The 13,851-nt window shown below is 44.7% G+C and overlaps 1 protein-coding gene across 2 annotated transcripts; it reads left to right on the top strand.

The window, feature by feature from the left end:
* Positions 1 to 5,544: 5,544 nt before the first annotated feature.
* On the top strand, positions 5,545 to 12,758 carry LOC142887097 (EF-hand and coiled-coil domain-containing protein 1). 2 transcript variants are annotated; one of them, XR_012926502.1, is made up of 7 exons: positions 5,545 to 6,551; positions 8,136 to 8,548; positions 8,813 to 8,868; positions 8,951 to 9,085; positions 9,826 to 9,902; positions 11,815 to 11,931; positions 12,689 to 12,758. XR_012926502.1 is itself a non-coding variant. In XM_076024422.1 (6 exons), the coding sequence occupies exons 1-6, from the start codon at positions 5,888 to 5,890 to the stop codon at positions 10,842 to 10,844; spliced, it is 1,617 nt and encodes a 538-aa protein (XP_075880537.1). In that variant the 5' UTR covers positions 5,545 to 5,887; the 3' UTR covers positions 10,845 to 10,879. The 2 variants fall into 2 exon arrangements, 1 of the variants encoding a protein (XP_075880537.1); XM_076024422.1 differs by lacking the exons at positions 11,815 to 11,931; positions 12,689 to 12,758 and adding an exon at positions 10,573 to 10,879.
* The last annotated feature ends 1,093 nt before the right edge of the window (positions 12,759 to 13,851 follow it).

Here is a 13,851-nt window from a genome sequence, read left to right as displayed (position 1 = left end):
GAAACTGAACGAAAGTGAAACCAAACTATAAAGGCGAGACTAGTAACGTGGAAAGACAGGAGCCTCTCGAGAAAAGTAACACAGATGCCAAGAATGCAAATTCTTGAACAAGAAAGGGTGTCTACACAGCACTGCATCGCACCATTAAAGTCCCTTTCGATGCACCTCCATCGGTTTTATTATGAAAAATGACTGAATGAAGTTCAACCTGCCAAACAGCGATGGAAAGAATCCATTGTACTGCGGCACCACGAACTACCACGAGGTGGCACTATAGTACTAGTACTTGCTTTCTTTTCAACACCATGTTTTATAATTCTTTACTGAGCGCGTTTTCTTTGCTGCATAATGACAAATATCTTGTTCATATATTTGATGTCTTCAGCATCTGTCTGCAGTTGAAAATAAAGATATAAAAAATGCACGAGAAGGTGTGTCCATAGTTTTGACTGGTCGTGAAATTAACTTTACACACACACACACACACACACACACACACACACACACACACACACACACGCAGGTTGTAAAATGTAAAAGATCATAAGATGTAACGTGATGCACCAGTTGCTGTGCTTCTCGTTGGGAAAAGGATGTGTTGCTGCCCTCAACCCCTCGACATGATGATGAATGTATATAAGCGCAGAGCAGATCTCAACCTGCAGCCACATGCCTCTACTGCTGTCTTAATCCCAGCTCTGCCTCACTCTCAGGAATGCGCTCGGCAAATTGTGTGAAATTGCGTGATTGTGTTATGTGAAGTGAAGTGGGCGTGGACCTGTCGGGTGGCTGAATCTGAATGGCGAGGCGTGAGTGGCAGTAATGACCTCGTGGACAGACAGGTGGGGTCACTCGCAGGAGGACAAGTGGCTCTGTGATATCTCAGGAATGAGGGACTGTTTACATGTCACACACACACACACACACACACACAGGCATCATAAATCACATATCCATTGAGAGAATATAGTCTTGTTGTTTGGCCTAATTTCTCACGTCACAATTCCTGTTGACACACTCCTCATCTATCACGGGCTGCGTGATTGCAATAAATTGGAGTGTCCACTGAAGAGGCGCTGTTTCACTGTGGGCAGTGTTTGCTTTACACACAACCCAGAGCGCAAACTCTACACCGGTGGTCAAAAGCCTCTTTGAACTCGGGAGCTACTTCATGGGTGCCGAGTCATACGAAGGGCATCCAGTTGGCTACACAACATGTGAAATAACACATGCTCTCAGTTTACTGTTAGATATATATTATTAATAGTGTGAATGTGAAGACACTGATCACATTCATGTCTCACAATGCATTTGTTTCTATTAATCCGAGGTCACAGTCTTCACCTTAACCTCTCTAGTCTTCATGTATAAAAAATATTTTTTTTATCATTTTATTTTCAAGATATTGTCATTTTTGAATGGATACAAATGCAAGTGTGGTGACAAAGGAATAACAACAGAATAAGACTGAATTGTAGATGTAGCTCACAGGATTGTGCTATTTTTAAAACAGGCCTGGGGTCAACTCATGTTGTCCTTGTGGTGGGGGGTGGGGGCGCCTGCAGGCACCGTGTTGGTGACCCCTGATCTAGACCAATGAAGGGGACACAGATTGGTTCTCGGAGTTGACAGATGTCCCCTGAGTAGGTGTACAATGAGCACAGTTTATCATTCACCATAAACAAGTGAAGGGGAAGTCATTGAAGAAGGACGAACCATCTGCACAGTTTAGGGTTTGGTGGAATAAAGCAAAGTCAAATGACTTCACAATCACCCTTCACTGTCCACGCAAATCACAGTGGAACACATGTCCACTTGCTTTCAACCCAATACTCTTCTGATGAGCGCATTGAGCAGTTGCGCTACATCAGTGGAGAGAAACCAGGGCACACAAACAGAGAGAACCTGGAAACGAACAGACAGAAAAAGGCCCTCTGAACCCAGAAACAGTGACGGTGCTAACTGGCGCCCCACTGTGTTCTCCCTGTGATGCGCCATTAGTGTCACATCTGATCCAGATCCACCTGGGTTTGAAACACATCTGCCAGCTGCTTCCCTATTAAAAAAAACTTATTGTCGCTGAGGAACAAAATATGTGAAAGAGCAACACACTTAGCACACCAGTGACTGTGTCTACAGGCTGGCTTGCTGTCAAAGAATTAGCTCAGTGGGAAATTTGACACAAGAACTTGATGTTTCTTGGTTGAGATGTTTGTTCAAGAAAAAAACAAACAAACAAACAAACAAACAAAAAAGCAGCCCTTGAAAAGCCAAGGTAGCTCAACATCTCACTCGCATCATAGTGTCCAAAACTGAACTGTTCATCCTGATAAAATTGGAATTAACTGAAGCGGAACTTCAGCCCTCACTTGCTAAACTCTGGGAAAGCCTCGCCATTACCTGTGATTCTGCTTTGGGATGAAATAAATGACACACATTAACACATTACACAATATATTGTCTGCTTTCAGGGGGAAAAGGAAAGCTCACGAAATTTCAATTTGAATTTTGTTCTCCATTCCTATCCACGTCCTTTAATACGTTTCCGTCTCTGTTTGCCTTCCTCACAGCAGCGTTCCTTGTGTCGGCCTCTTAAAGTTTCCATGACGATCCAGTCAGATATAGGTCAATGATTGTCCCACTCCAGATACTTTAGCCACACCTGAGCACACACAAGCACTATGATCACAAAAGATGTTTGTGTTATCACAACATTACTGGATACTGCCGCACTCTGAGCAAGCCTGGGAGCTGGAGTCTATCTTGTCTTGGGGTGAAGGTGTTAATCATATGATGGTAAAATGTGTATGGATGAGTAAATAGGTCAGAAATTGATTTAAAAAAAAAAAAAAATCACAGAGCAGAAGAGGTTCCCCTGTGTGATCGCACAGCAGACCAGTTCCACCAACGGACTATGAGACAGAACGCGTTGGCCAGGTCCACCACCATCAAAGAGCTGCTGCATGTTGGGAAGGTTGCTCTCTATTACTTGCATAGAGCAGCCCACACAAAGCTTTACCCCGACTCCAGCCTGCACTGACACTACCTCACTCTGCTCACTCTGCTCAAAGGGTGAACGACGGGACACTCACCCCACCCCTCTTCATTTACAGCCAGTCTCTCTTGTTCTCATCCTTTCATTCTTAGATCAGTCCCCCCACACACACACACACACACACAGACAGACACACAGCTGGAGGACTGACTGACTCTCAGAGGGAGGTGGTCTCTCAGCAGAGGCCGAGGCGACACACACTGATCAGTGCACAGCACAATTCTTGGATGTGTGCACAAAAAAAGGGCAGTTCAGAGCAGAATTTCTTTATCCTAAAGTGGATGCAAAATGCTGCAGTTCCTATTATTCAATAGGAACTGGGCACCTGTGTGCACTGTTTCATTGGTAGAGCATGCCTCGACCTCAAGACTCATTGTTTAAATGTTATTGTCAATCAAGTGATAATCTCTTCTGAGGAAGATGGAAGCTATTGTAGAAACATGTAAAGGTACAAAAATAACATCTAAAATAGCCATGTGTCTGTTATGAAAGAAAAACGCTAATAATAATAATACATAGCTTATATGAAGACACAATAAACCTCATTTAGTTGAGCAATAATGCAGTCATGCTTTCAGACAAAGAGAAACAACACAAAAAGAGAATAAGGAGAGAAGGGAGGTGCACGCAGGACACAAAGACTAAACTGGCTGATTATAACAGAAATCATAAAGTCATAAGAGATGTATTAAGGTTGGATATTCATCCGGCTGTCATAACTGCAGAAATAGAAATCTTCTTTTTGTTGGTCTTTGATGATTCCGAGAGATTTCAGAGGAAAGTAGAATTCAAGTAGAAACACCTTTCACAGTGTCTCAGTCTTAAGAAATCCGTGTTTGTGTACAAAGCATTTACAAGAGAGAATGAAGTCATTCGTTATGAATTCAACAGACGTCTTCTGTGTACAGCAATCCTCAATACTCACAGTAAATACTTGTAAAGCTCGCGGAGGAAACAGGTCACGCAGTCGTTTTTCAAGACGCCGCCAGAGGAGATGAGCTGGCCAACGTTTGCCTGTCTCCACATGTCCTGCGGCGGCTGATCAGCAGCTCCGCTCCACGTCTTCAGCAGAGATCATGTTGATTTGAAGGAACAAATCTCTCCCTCTCTCTCTCTCGCAGCGCGTGGCCTCAAGTAGCTCTGAACGAAGGAAGGAAACATTCATACGCTGCAGTTCAGCCACATTCGTCTTAATGCTTAAAAAAAGCAAAACAACATAGACAAAAACAGCGTTTATTCTATGTAGTTTTTTCACAGAGTTTTGATTGAGTAATTTTAATACATATATATGTGTGTGTAAAAAATGTTGGCCATTTATTTTGCAGGACACACAATTCAATTCAATAATTTCCATAATCCATTGACTAGACATGATTAGAAAGTGGGATAGTGTTTTGATTTTTGTGGAATACATTTTGGAGGGGAAAATTGGTGTGGGCTAAAAGTTGAGAACCAATGGAATGTCAGTCACTGGCAGAAATTGCTGTCGAATGAACAAATGGAAACAGCAGTGAGCTCTATGTTTGTGTTGTCGCTGACTTTGATCCCTGTTTGACAACAAAGGTGAGACATGGACGAGTGCTTCTCGCCTCTGGGATGTTTGCTGTTGCAAACATTTTGTCAGTGACTTCAGTGAGTTATGGGTGTTGCAACCCAGCGTTTGTGCACACAGATTTAACAACAAAAAACGTTGATGGCAAAACTCTAGTCAGGTACACAGCGATAGAAACAGCCCTAGATATGACCTGGTGTGGAATCACAACATGTATTTCCACTCTTTGATTTCCTCAAAGATTTTAACAGACAAATGTTTTGTGTACTAACAGTGTGCTGTTTTGCTGGAGGTCGTCACTTTGCGTTTCCACTGTGCCAAGCTGACTAGCTGCAGCACGCAGCCTCCTCCGTGACTTGATTGATGTGAACTCCTGTTGCTCCCAGCCGCAGCAAAATCCAGTCAACATCAATCAAGAGTCTGCTGCTTTTGAACTGAATTTGTGATGTTCACTTTTCAAACATTAATGTTTGTTCAGTCAGCGTTGTTCCAGGGCCATAGGGATTTGGTGGAGCAGGGGTGCGAGTCGCTTCAGACTTTTTCCAGATATATAGAAAACTGCAGTGTGTAAAAAAAAACCCCACAAAAACAAAATAAACTCAAACAAAACATGTTGTGGAACTAGAACAAGGGTATCTCTATGCAAGAGAATTAACCTGTCGCTGTCGGTCAGACGTCGGAAAGGAAATGGCCATTCATTGTTGAATGAAATGTTCCGTAAAACTGTAATAAGGTGTTCTGATGCAAGCTGTCTGAATATTTGTGTGCTGCTCTCACAAGCTGCGCGGGGTGTCCAGTCATGCCTGCGTGAAGCCGAGACGCCTCCTTTGTTTTGGCAGTCAGGTGTGTGATGAGTGGCCAGGGTGGAGAGACAAACTACCTCGTGGGGGCGGAGGGTTGGGGGGAGGGGGGGGGGGAGTGGTTGTTCTGGTGGGCGGGGGGCAGCAATGCGGGGGTCTCCGCACACGACGCTATTCAACCTAGAACCGCCACTGGTTGTTCTGTGGCTGTGACAGGTGGCTCGAACCGCACCAGCTCTATATCCACAAGTGATGTCATTTACACTCAAGGAAGAAGAAGAAGAAGAAGAAGAAGAAGAAGAAGAAAAACACTTGTGTGAGTGAACTTAGAAGGGAGATCAGAGCCGCGCCTTTGTACTTTTCCTGTAGAGCAGCGGGGGGAAGGCAGAGTCACGCTTCCGACAAGGACCAGAATCAGGATTCTCAGGGGTGTCTCCCGGGAGGAGTCCTGCCAGCCCGGCGAGCGAACTTCCCTGGTGGATGCGACCCAGCCACGGAGCCATGGAGCGAAGCGCGCTTCCCCAGATCGGATCCCGGATGCCGTCGTGGCCGCGAGCGGCGCGGAGGAGCGAGTGGCTCCGGAGCGCCCTGGCCCACCACTACTGCCCGGAGGCCAGCGTGGAGAACGAGATCGTGGTACTGGCCACCGGCATCGACCAGTACCTGCAGGAGGTCTTCCACCACCTGCTGGCGCTGCCCGGCCGGCGGGACGACACCCTACCCGCGGAGGACTTCGCGGCGCTGTGCGGCGTGCTGGGGCTGAGGGGTGCACGGCGGACCGGGACCGGGACCGGGACCGGGACTACCGGAGGACCGGCAGAGGACAGAGGGGACGAGGAGCTCCTGGCCGCCTGCTCCGGGCAGCTCCCAGAACACCTGTCGTTCAAAGACTTCCACTCGCGCCTCTGCGGTTATTTCCGCGTGCGCAGCGCGCGTGGAGGCGGCGATCGCGGTGGCAGTGGCGGTGGCTGCTGGTGGCGGCTGCCCGTCACCGAAGACACCGAGCTGGTTGAGCGGCACATCCGCCTGCGGTGGCCGCGGCACCGGCGGAGGAAGTGCGAGAGCTTCGACCCGGCAGTGACGGGTCACCGCGGGGCCGCGGGCCAAACCGGCAGAGTTGGAGCAGCAAGCGAGCGAGACTCAGGTATCAAAAGACATCAACAATATCAAGCGGCCATCAAAGGGTGTATTCCAGGGGCGTGCAAACTTTTTGACTGGTTAATGGGTTGTAAGATTTGACAAAGGGAGCGATGGAGTGTTTTGGTGACTCACCTCATGGAGGGAAAAACAATCTATCATGGGATATGTAGAAAACATGGTTAGATTTATAGAAAAATGAGCAAAGGCATTGGAACATAACATCTCTTTCAAGTCCTCTTTGGCTTTTGGCTGCGAATCAGATTCATTCTCAAATCTGATTTTAGGGCTGACTGTCCACATTGTTTTTTAGCAAGTGTCCAAATGGGATCTGGCTCTGTTCAGCCTGGGCCACATTATTGACCCATCTGACAGGTTGCTGGAACAACGACGTCGGGACGGAGGCGTCGTCCAAGTAGCGGTCTTCCCGGCTTGGGAATATTGGGGGTCATTTTTTTTTTTTAGCTATATGGTTCCTTAAACTGTGCGCCTTTTCTCTCTTCTTTCTTTGTCGCCAAAGGTTTTTTGCCCTCCGGAGTTTGCACAGGTTTTCCCGCAGCTTGCCTGTTAGGTCCTTGATACCCTCTTTCTCAGCTGGTGAGCTAGTCTTGAACAGTTGAGTTCAGTGTTGTTATTTTGCCTCTCAAACGTCGGATCTTCTTTTCCCTCCTGTTTGGTTGTTGCAGTAGTTGGGGCTGTCCTTTCCGCTCCATTGGGCCGAAATGTTCTTAAGCAAAGTTGTATGCTATGGTTGTGAGTGAGTCAACCTTCTTGTGTACAGGGCCAGCCAGAGCCGCTTCCAGAATGCTGTCTAGGTCATCGTCGAACTGCATCCAAGCAATGTTGTCTGACAATTTCGTTAGTTCGACCAGAATTATCTTCCGGTCTTAACCTATGGTTGACGATAGCACAGTGTCTGGCCGCAGGGTCGTGTGCACTACCTCTGGGAACTGCAGCCTTCTTCCCACATCAACCACCATCTCTCAGGAACTGGCGGCTTGCAGCACATTGGGCTTTGCTCTCTTGGTTAAGAAAGGGCTTGACTCCCTCCTTGATGAAGGAGATTGTCGTCTTCGAGGTTGTGTATTATTGTTTATTTTTTACTTGGTATGGACATTACAAATACATGAACACTGTTGCAGATCAGATGCTTTGCTTTAGTGCTCTTAGCACACATGCTAATTCTCAACACCAGTCCATAGGCGGCTTTTCTGAAAGCACAGATTAAGCAACAATATGAGCGGAAATTTGTGAATGTAGCAGAAACAATAAATAACAAAAAACAACCCCCCCCCCCCAAAAAAAATAAATAAATAAAAATAAAGTTAAAGTTAAAACGGTGAAAGCAATTGTTTCAGTTATTTCACGTTTGTGGGCACAGGTCAACTGCTCTCAGGGAGATTGTCCAGATCAGGGGTGGGCAATTTATTTTTTTGCAAGGGGCCACATGAGAAAAATGAATCATGTCAGAGGGCCGCACTGAAGTCCTGCAGAACACAAAGGGCCGGATGTGGCCCGCCAGGCGTAATTTGCCCAGGTCTGGTCCAGATGATGTTCACAACTTGCTTACTCTCTCCTCTCATACCTCCAGATGAGGCTGCAGCTCTGAGGGAGCTGGTGGAGGACCTCCGCTCAGCCCTGCAGGGGAGCGACGCCCGATGCCTTGCCCTGGAGGTGGCGCTCAGGAAGGAGAGAAGTCGCTGCATCTCGGACTCAACGGCCAGCACCAAGAACACAGTTCCCACGCTGGCAGCAGCAGCAGCTCCAGCAGCTCCAGCAGCCACCCTCTCACAGGGAAAGCTGGTCCCGACGCTCAGGATCAGAGGGCGATGTGGCAGAGACAGCAGGGGAGGGGTGAGAGGGCCGGCGGTGGTCAGACGGGACCTCAGGGACCCGCTCATCAGAGAGCTCAACCTGATTCGCTCGTCGCGGGATGGGCAGCTGGCAGAGGCCATCAAGTTCAACGGGCGTCTGGAGGAAGAGCTGCAGCGGGTGTACCAGGAGGTAGAATAGAGTAGAATAGAATAGAATGCCTGTATTTATCCCACATTTTGGGAATTTGCATAATTCCAGCAGCAAATACAGTGCAAAGAGAAAAAGAAATAAATGAAGAAAAGAAAATATTTTTTGAGTAAGAAAGTATTTATATCTGTATGGACAGATGGATTATTTACAAATTATTCATGTAACAAAATAAGTGTTTGTAAATAATAGTTTTATTGCACCTTTATGAAATGCAGTGGTTTGGAAATGTTTCACTGAGTGCAGGTGGAGCAGCTGCAGGTGGTGGAGTTGGCGCTGAGGAGGGAGAACGCCTACATCAGGTTTGTGTTTTGCAGCACAACGTGTGTGTGAGCGAATGGGCAAGTTCAAGGTTGTGAAGGACACAATGTGGCTGACTGTCAGGAGGCGAGCACAGGAGGCCAGGGAGGCGCTGAGGTCTGGCCTCGACCAGGTGCGGCTCCTCCAGCAGCAGGCACAGCAGGTGCCACAGCTCCAGGCCGGGATCGTCCAGCTGGAGAGTCAACTACTGGAGTACAGGTAACAGAATATAAACTAAAAACTAACCCAAAAAGGCCACTTCAGTTTCTGAGGAGTAAATAGAAAGAATACCATTATCAGGATGAATTGAAATAAAGTCAAATATGGTAATCAAATCAAGTAGTTATTGTCCAAACAATGGCACCCACTTTAATAATCTGCAGGGTAAATGAATTACCTAAAATCATCGTATTCAAGCAAAGTCCACCAGATGGCAGCTAACTGGGAGTAAGACCCTTGATGCTGTATATGTTTGTTCTTATGTATATATATCCTGTCAACTGGACAGGAAAAACAAGAAAATCCGGTTCATTTTCACGATAAAAGCAATTTGAATTTGAAGCAATCTATATTGAAAGTCTGTGTGTCATTGTCTACATGTTTTAGTTATTTTCGCTAGTCTCATTGTATGACCAAACAGAATTTTTGGATCTTTGAGCTTCTTTTTGAATAATCATGATTAACTACTGAGTGGTAAATTGATTTTGTAAATAAACTGGACTGAATCTGTAAGAAGCCTGATCCAACTAAACCTGTATGTTATACAAAGGTGCTATACAAATAAAGTTTGATTGATTGATTGATTGATTGATCACAATCTATGCAAAGCGTGAGAAATGCAACCCATTATGAAATAGATTGATCACCCAGCCAGTTACCTGAAAGTCATAACACTATGGGAAGGTTTATGTAAAGGCTTCTTCAAAACCTTGCTTTATGTCTACATTTGTGGTCCTCAGATCCAACTGTAAATGCATGGCTGACCCCTCCTACCAGCAAAACGGCTCTAATGGTGCAGAAGATACCAGCAAAACAGGTAAATGACCAACACGAAAACTGAGTAGGTCCTAACTACAGGTAGATCACAAAGTTCGCTACTAACTATGTATTAAGTGGTGGGAAAAAGTTTTCGGACACCCTTCCAATTTTAATTACTCACAATTATTGTGATTAAATATTTGACAGAGAATGATCTTTTTGTGGTTCAAAAGGTTTGCATGAACCAGAGGCACACCAACTAAATTGTTTTGCTATTCATTGTTTATATAGGACAAAGTAAGAATATTAAATTCTTGTAGTCCTTTCAGTCTGGATGTGTAGTAAAGGGATGTCATCTTGTTGAAACTATTCACTGATGCCACAAAGTAAGCAAACAAACACAAAAAACAAACAAACAGAACCTAAACCCTGATACAAGCTCATTATCATCACTGTGCACTGTCACAATTTCTAGGACTAAATTCACATGGATATCTTGAATGAAGAGTCGAAAGTTTTGATTTATGGTAATTTAAAAAAAAAAAAAAACAACCAATAACTCCTGCTGCCACTCATGTTTTTTTCAAAGCATCTTTTAGCATTACATTGGATTGCAGACAAAAAGCCGCACAGTTTAGATTTAAAGAACAGAACAGCCCCACAAGAACGCTTATAGTGTGTCGATGTTCACAAACACAGCGACTTGAAGCGGTGCCCCTGTGTTGCAGCTCCACCAGACTGCCTGCAGAGGGCAGTGGAGGGCAGAGCTGCCTCCGACGAGGAGGGGGAGGAGGATGGGAGGCCGAGGGAGGAAGAGCCAATCGCAGAGGGGAAGAAGCAGACAGGTCGGCTGCACAGCTGTGGCTCCCGGCTCCATGCAAACCCCTCCAGTGGTTTTAGAGACAGCAGGGGGCGCTGCGGCCTGCGTGGGCAAAACTCAGAGCAGCCAGGGGGAAGCGAAAAAGAGAAGGTAAGAAAGAGATTTGCATCTCAAATGTGAAAACATTGACCAGCAGCTTGTTTCCCTGGTTGACATATACATGGAAATGTGTTCCCAAACATTGCAGTTTAAAGGTCCAGTGTGTAAACTTTGGCCTGGCTAATGGGTTTTATGTTATAAAAGCCTCATATACTGGCCATAAATACCTTAATACAAGTGTGTACTTGCTGTACAATAAAAGTCATTTGGTTTTTATACCCATAGAACAGTTCTTAATTATATGTAAAAAAAAAAAAAAAAAAAATGTCCATAGATCAAGAGTCTTGGCCCCAGTTAGCTGTCATCTTGCACCACCATATTTCTAAGGAAGCCTGGTGTGGGCAATCCAAGGTCGCCTGACAGAGCGTTTTGACTTCAAATAAACCAACGTAGAAGAAGGTGGACGAAGGATTCAGGTTTGGGTGTGCAGGCCACCGTAGTTCACTGGCAAGCTCAGGAGGGGGAGGGGGAGCAAAGAACCATGCAATCTGAAATCTGACCCCTAGTTGGCAAAATTTTACACACTGTACATTTAAGATGCAAAGATTGGTCTCTCTTATGAAAACAGTCGCGCATTATTCAAAAAAAATATTGAGTTAATGAAGTTCACTTCTTTTCACATTACAGCATCACATCCGTCAAGGTTCTTAGTCATCCAGGTACAACACAGCAACTCTTACCGACTCTAATGATTCTCACCAGCTCATAGTGAACTTTTGCTGGAAACTTGAACTGAAAAATAGTGATGTAGAGGCAGTGCTGTAAAACACAGAGTGAACCAGTGTGTATGGTCCAGTACATAAAGCACATTGCAGGGATGATCAAGTTTGCGTTCCACTCCCCAAATTAATACCTGAATACAACATTTTTGTTAGATTTATAAAGCTCAGTCGATGTTTAGGAACACATTTGGAGTGCTGGCGCAGCAAAAAGCTTTTATTTACTTTTTTTTTTATTTTTTATTTTTTTTCATTCTTTTAATTCCTACCAGTGTGCAAAGACAGAGGAGGACAATGAAAGACTGGACGGGGCAGCGAGGACACGACTGTCTTTGCTGGAGGAGAAACTGGCAGGCGCCCTCACACTGCTGCTACAGCTCTGCAACAAGGTGCTTACACACACACACACACACACACACACACACACACACACACACACACACACACACACGCGCGCGCGTGTAATCACAAGGACTCATGCTTTTAATCTGACATTAATCTGACAGATTAGATGATTGAATAAATGAATGATTTCATAATGTTTCTTCTAAACATCAATTTCTGTGACAAAATGCCATATTTTGATACAAAACTAATACTACACAACAAACTACAAAAAAAAATCCAAAATATTTTGAACACATATCAACAGAGTTGCACATTTTTGTCAAAATGATTCAAATGAATAACTACTGCTGCTTATTTTGTGTTCACTGACTGACTATACTACATCTTATAAATCCACCTCAGATTAAAATAAGACAATATGTTGTATTATGGCCTGCGGCATTTGGACCAGTGGTGGGCAGTGGAGGGTTTTGGTGACCCACCTCATAGAAGGAAACATGTAGAAAACGTGCTTTAATGTCAACTGAAAATGAACCAAAGTTACAACAAAATCAGTGTCTTTGAAGCCCCCACGGTTTTTAGCTCTTTACTGAAATGGTTCTTAAAACACTGAAAAAAAATGTTGAAATACAGCTGTAAGACTGACTGTCAATTAATATCATTTCTTTACGTTTCAGCAGGCCGGATTTAAAAGCTTAACGGGCCGCATATGGCCCCCGGGCCGTAGTGTTCCCATGACTCTTCTGGTTCATTGCTTTTCACTTTGTTAATGATGGTCATATTTTTTTCCCGATCTAGAATGCGTCCCAAGGGGTCTTTGGAAAAACGTTGACGGACATTCTTGATGTTTGCAGCAAGAATGGAAACGGTGAGTTGTGTGTTCTGCACCTTGTGCCAGTGACCCACATGATGTGTCGCCCAAAGTTGAAGATCTTTTTTTTGGTCCTGCACTACAGGTCCATCTCAGATGCTGCAGGTGGCCAATGCCCTCTGTGTCCAGCTGTCTTCTCGGGAGCTCCGGGGGAAACTCGCTGGATGACGAAGTAGAAGGAGGAGGAGGAGGAGGAGGAGGAGGAGGAGGAGGAAACAGAACAGAGAGAAGCTCCTGTGTTCTTCAGGGTGTCAATGCAGCAGCAGCAGCAGCAGCAGCAGCAGCGTTAACCCTCTGCTCATCTCGCACTGAATCAGCTGCTCAGCTCTACTGTTGAGCCATTTTGCACCAACATTTTGTTCTTATTCGTCCGTTTCCAGTTTTGTGATTCACGTCGAATATTGTCGACTCAATACAAGATGTATCGAAATAATGTATACACACATCAGGAAAATAAAAAAAACTTTAATATTTCAATACCAAATTTTACAACAGACATCACAAGATTAATCCAAGTGACCTTTGACCTCTACAATGACAAGAGGTGGCCATTGGCTTCCAGACACTAATGTGTATGGCCAGCTACTGCTGGGCTAAGGGTTGTTACCTCAACACTTTGATGCTACATTCATGAGGATAACCACCATGAGGGGAACACCACCTGTTGGGAAAACATGGTACAACAGTGTACACAGTATTATCGACATTTGATCAATTTTCCAAAGAGGTATCAATATGTATATAAGTACATATACAAATTGTGTATTTATGCAAGCTTTCTTTTCCTGATGTGTGCATGCATTATTTTGGCTGACTCTGTGCACACGTGTTTTTTTTACTTATTGTATAATTGTAAAATATTTTTTATTCAATCTTACACGTCATTGTGTGATTATTTTATTATTTCGTTGTTAACTTTAATATAACGCTGATGAATCAGCAAGAGGTACCGTAGAGCCGAAATACTACTTCATGTACTTTCTCTTTGATTCTCTCACTCTGTCTTAAAACCAGAATGGCACCATAAAGAAAGTTCATCCATGTTGTTCCGCATTAAAGTTGCCAAAAACAAAACACCCCAGGACTAAGA

This window comes from Nelusetta ayraudi, unplaced genomic scaffold (assembly GCF_046127955.1).
Source record: "Nelusetta ayraudi isolate G7.1 ecotype Tasmania unplaced genomic scaffold, CSIRO-AGI_Nayr_v1 ptg000017l, whole genome shotgun sequence".
Lineage (NCBI taxonomy): Eukaryota > Metazoa > Chordata > Actinopteri > Tetraodontiformes > Monacanthidae > Nelusetta > Nelusetta ayraudi.
The sequence above is the reverse complement of the archived record's forward strand: the minus strand, read 5'-3'. Positions and strand labels throughout refer to the sequence as shown.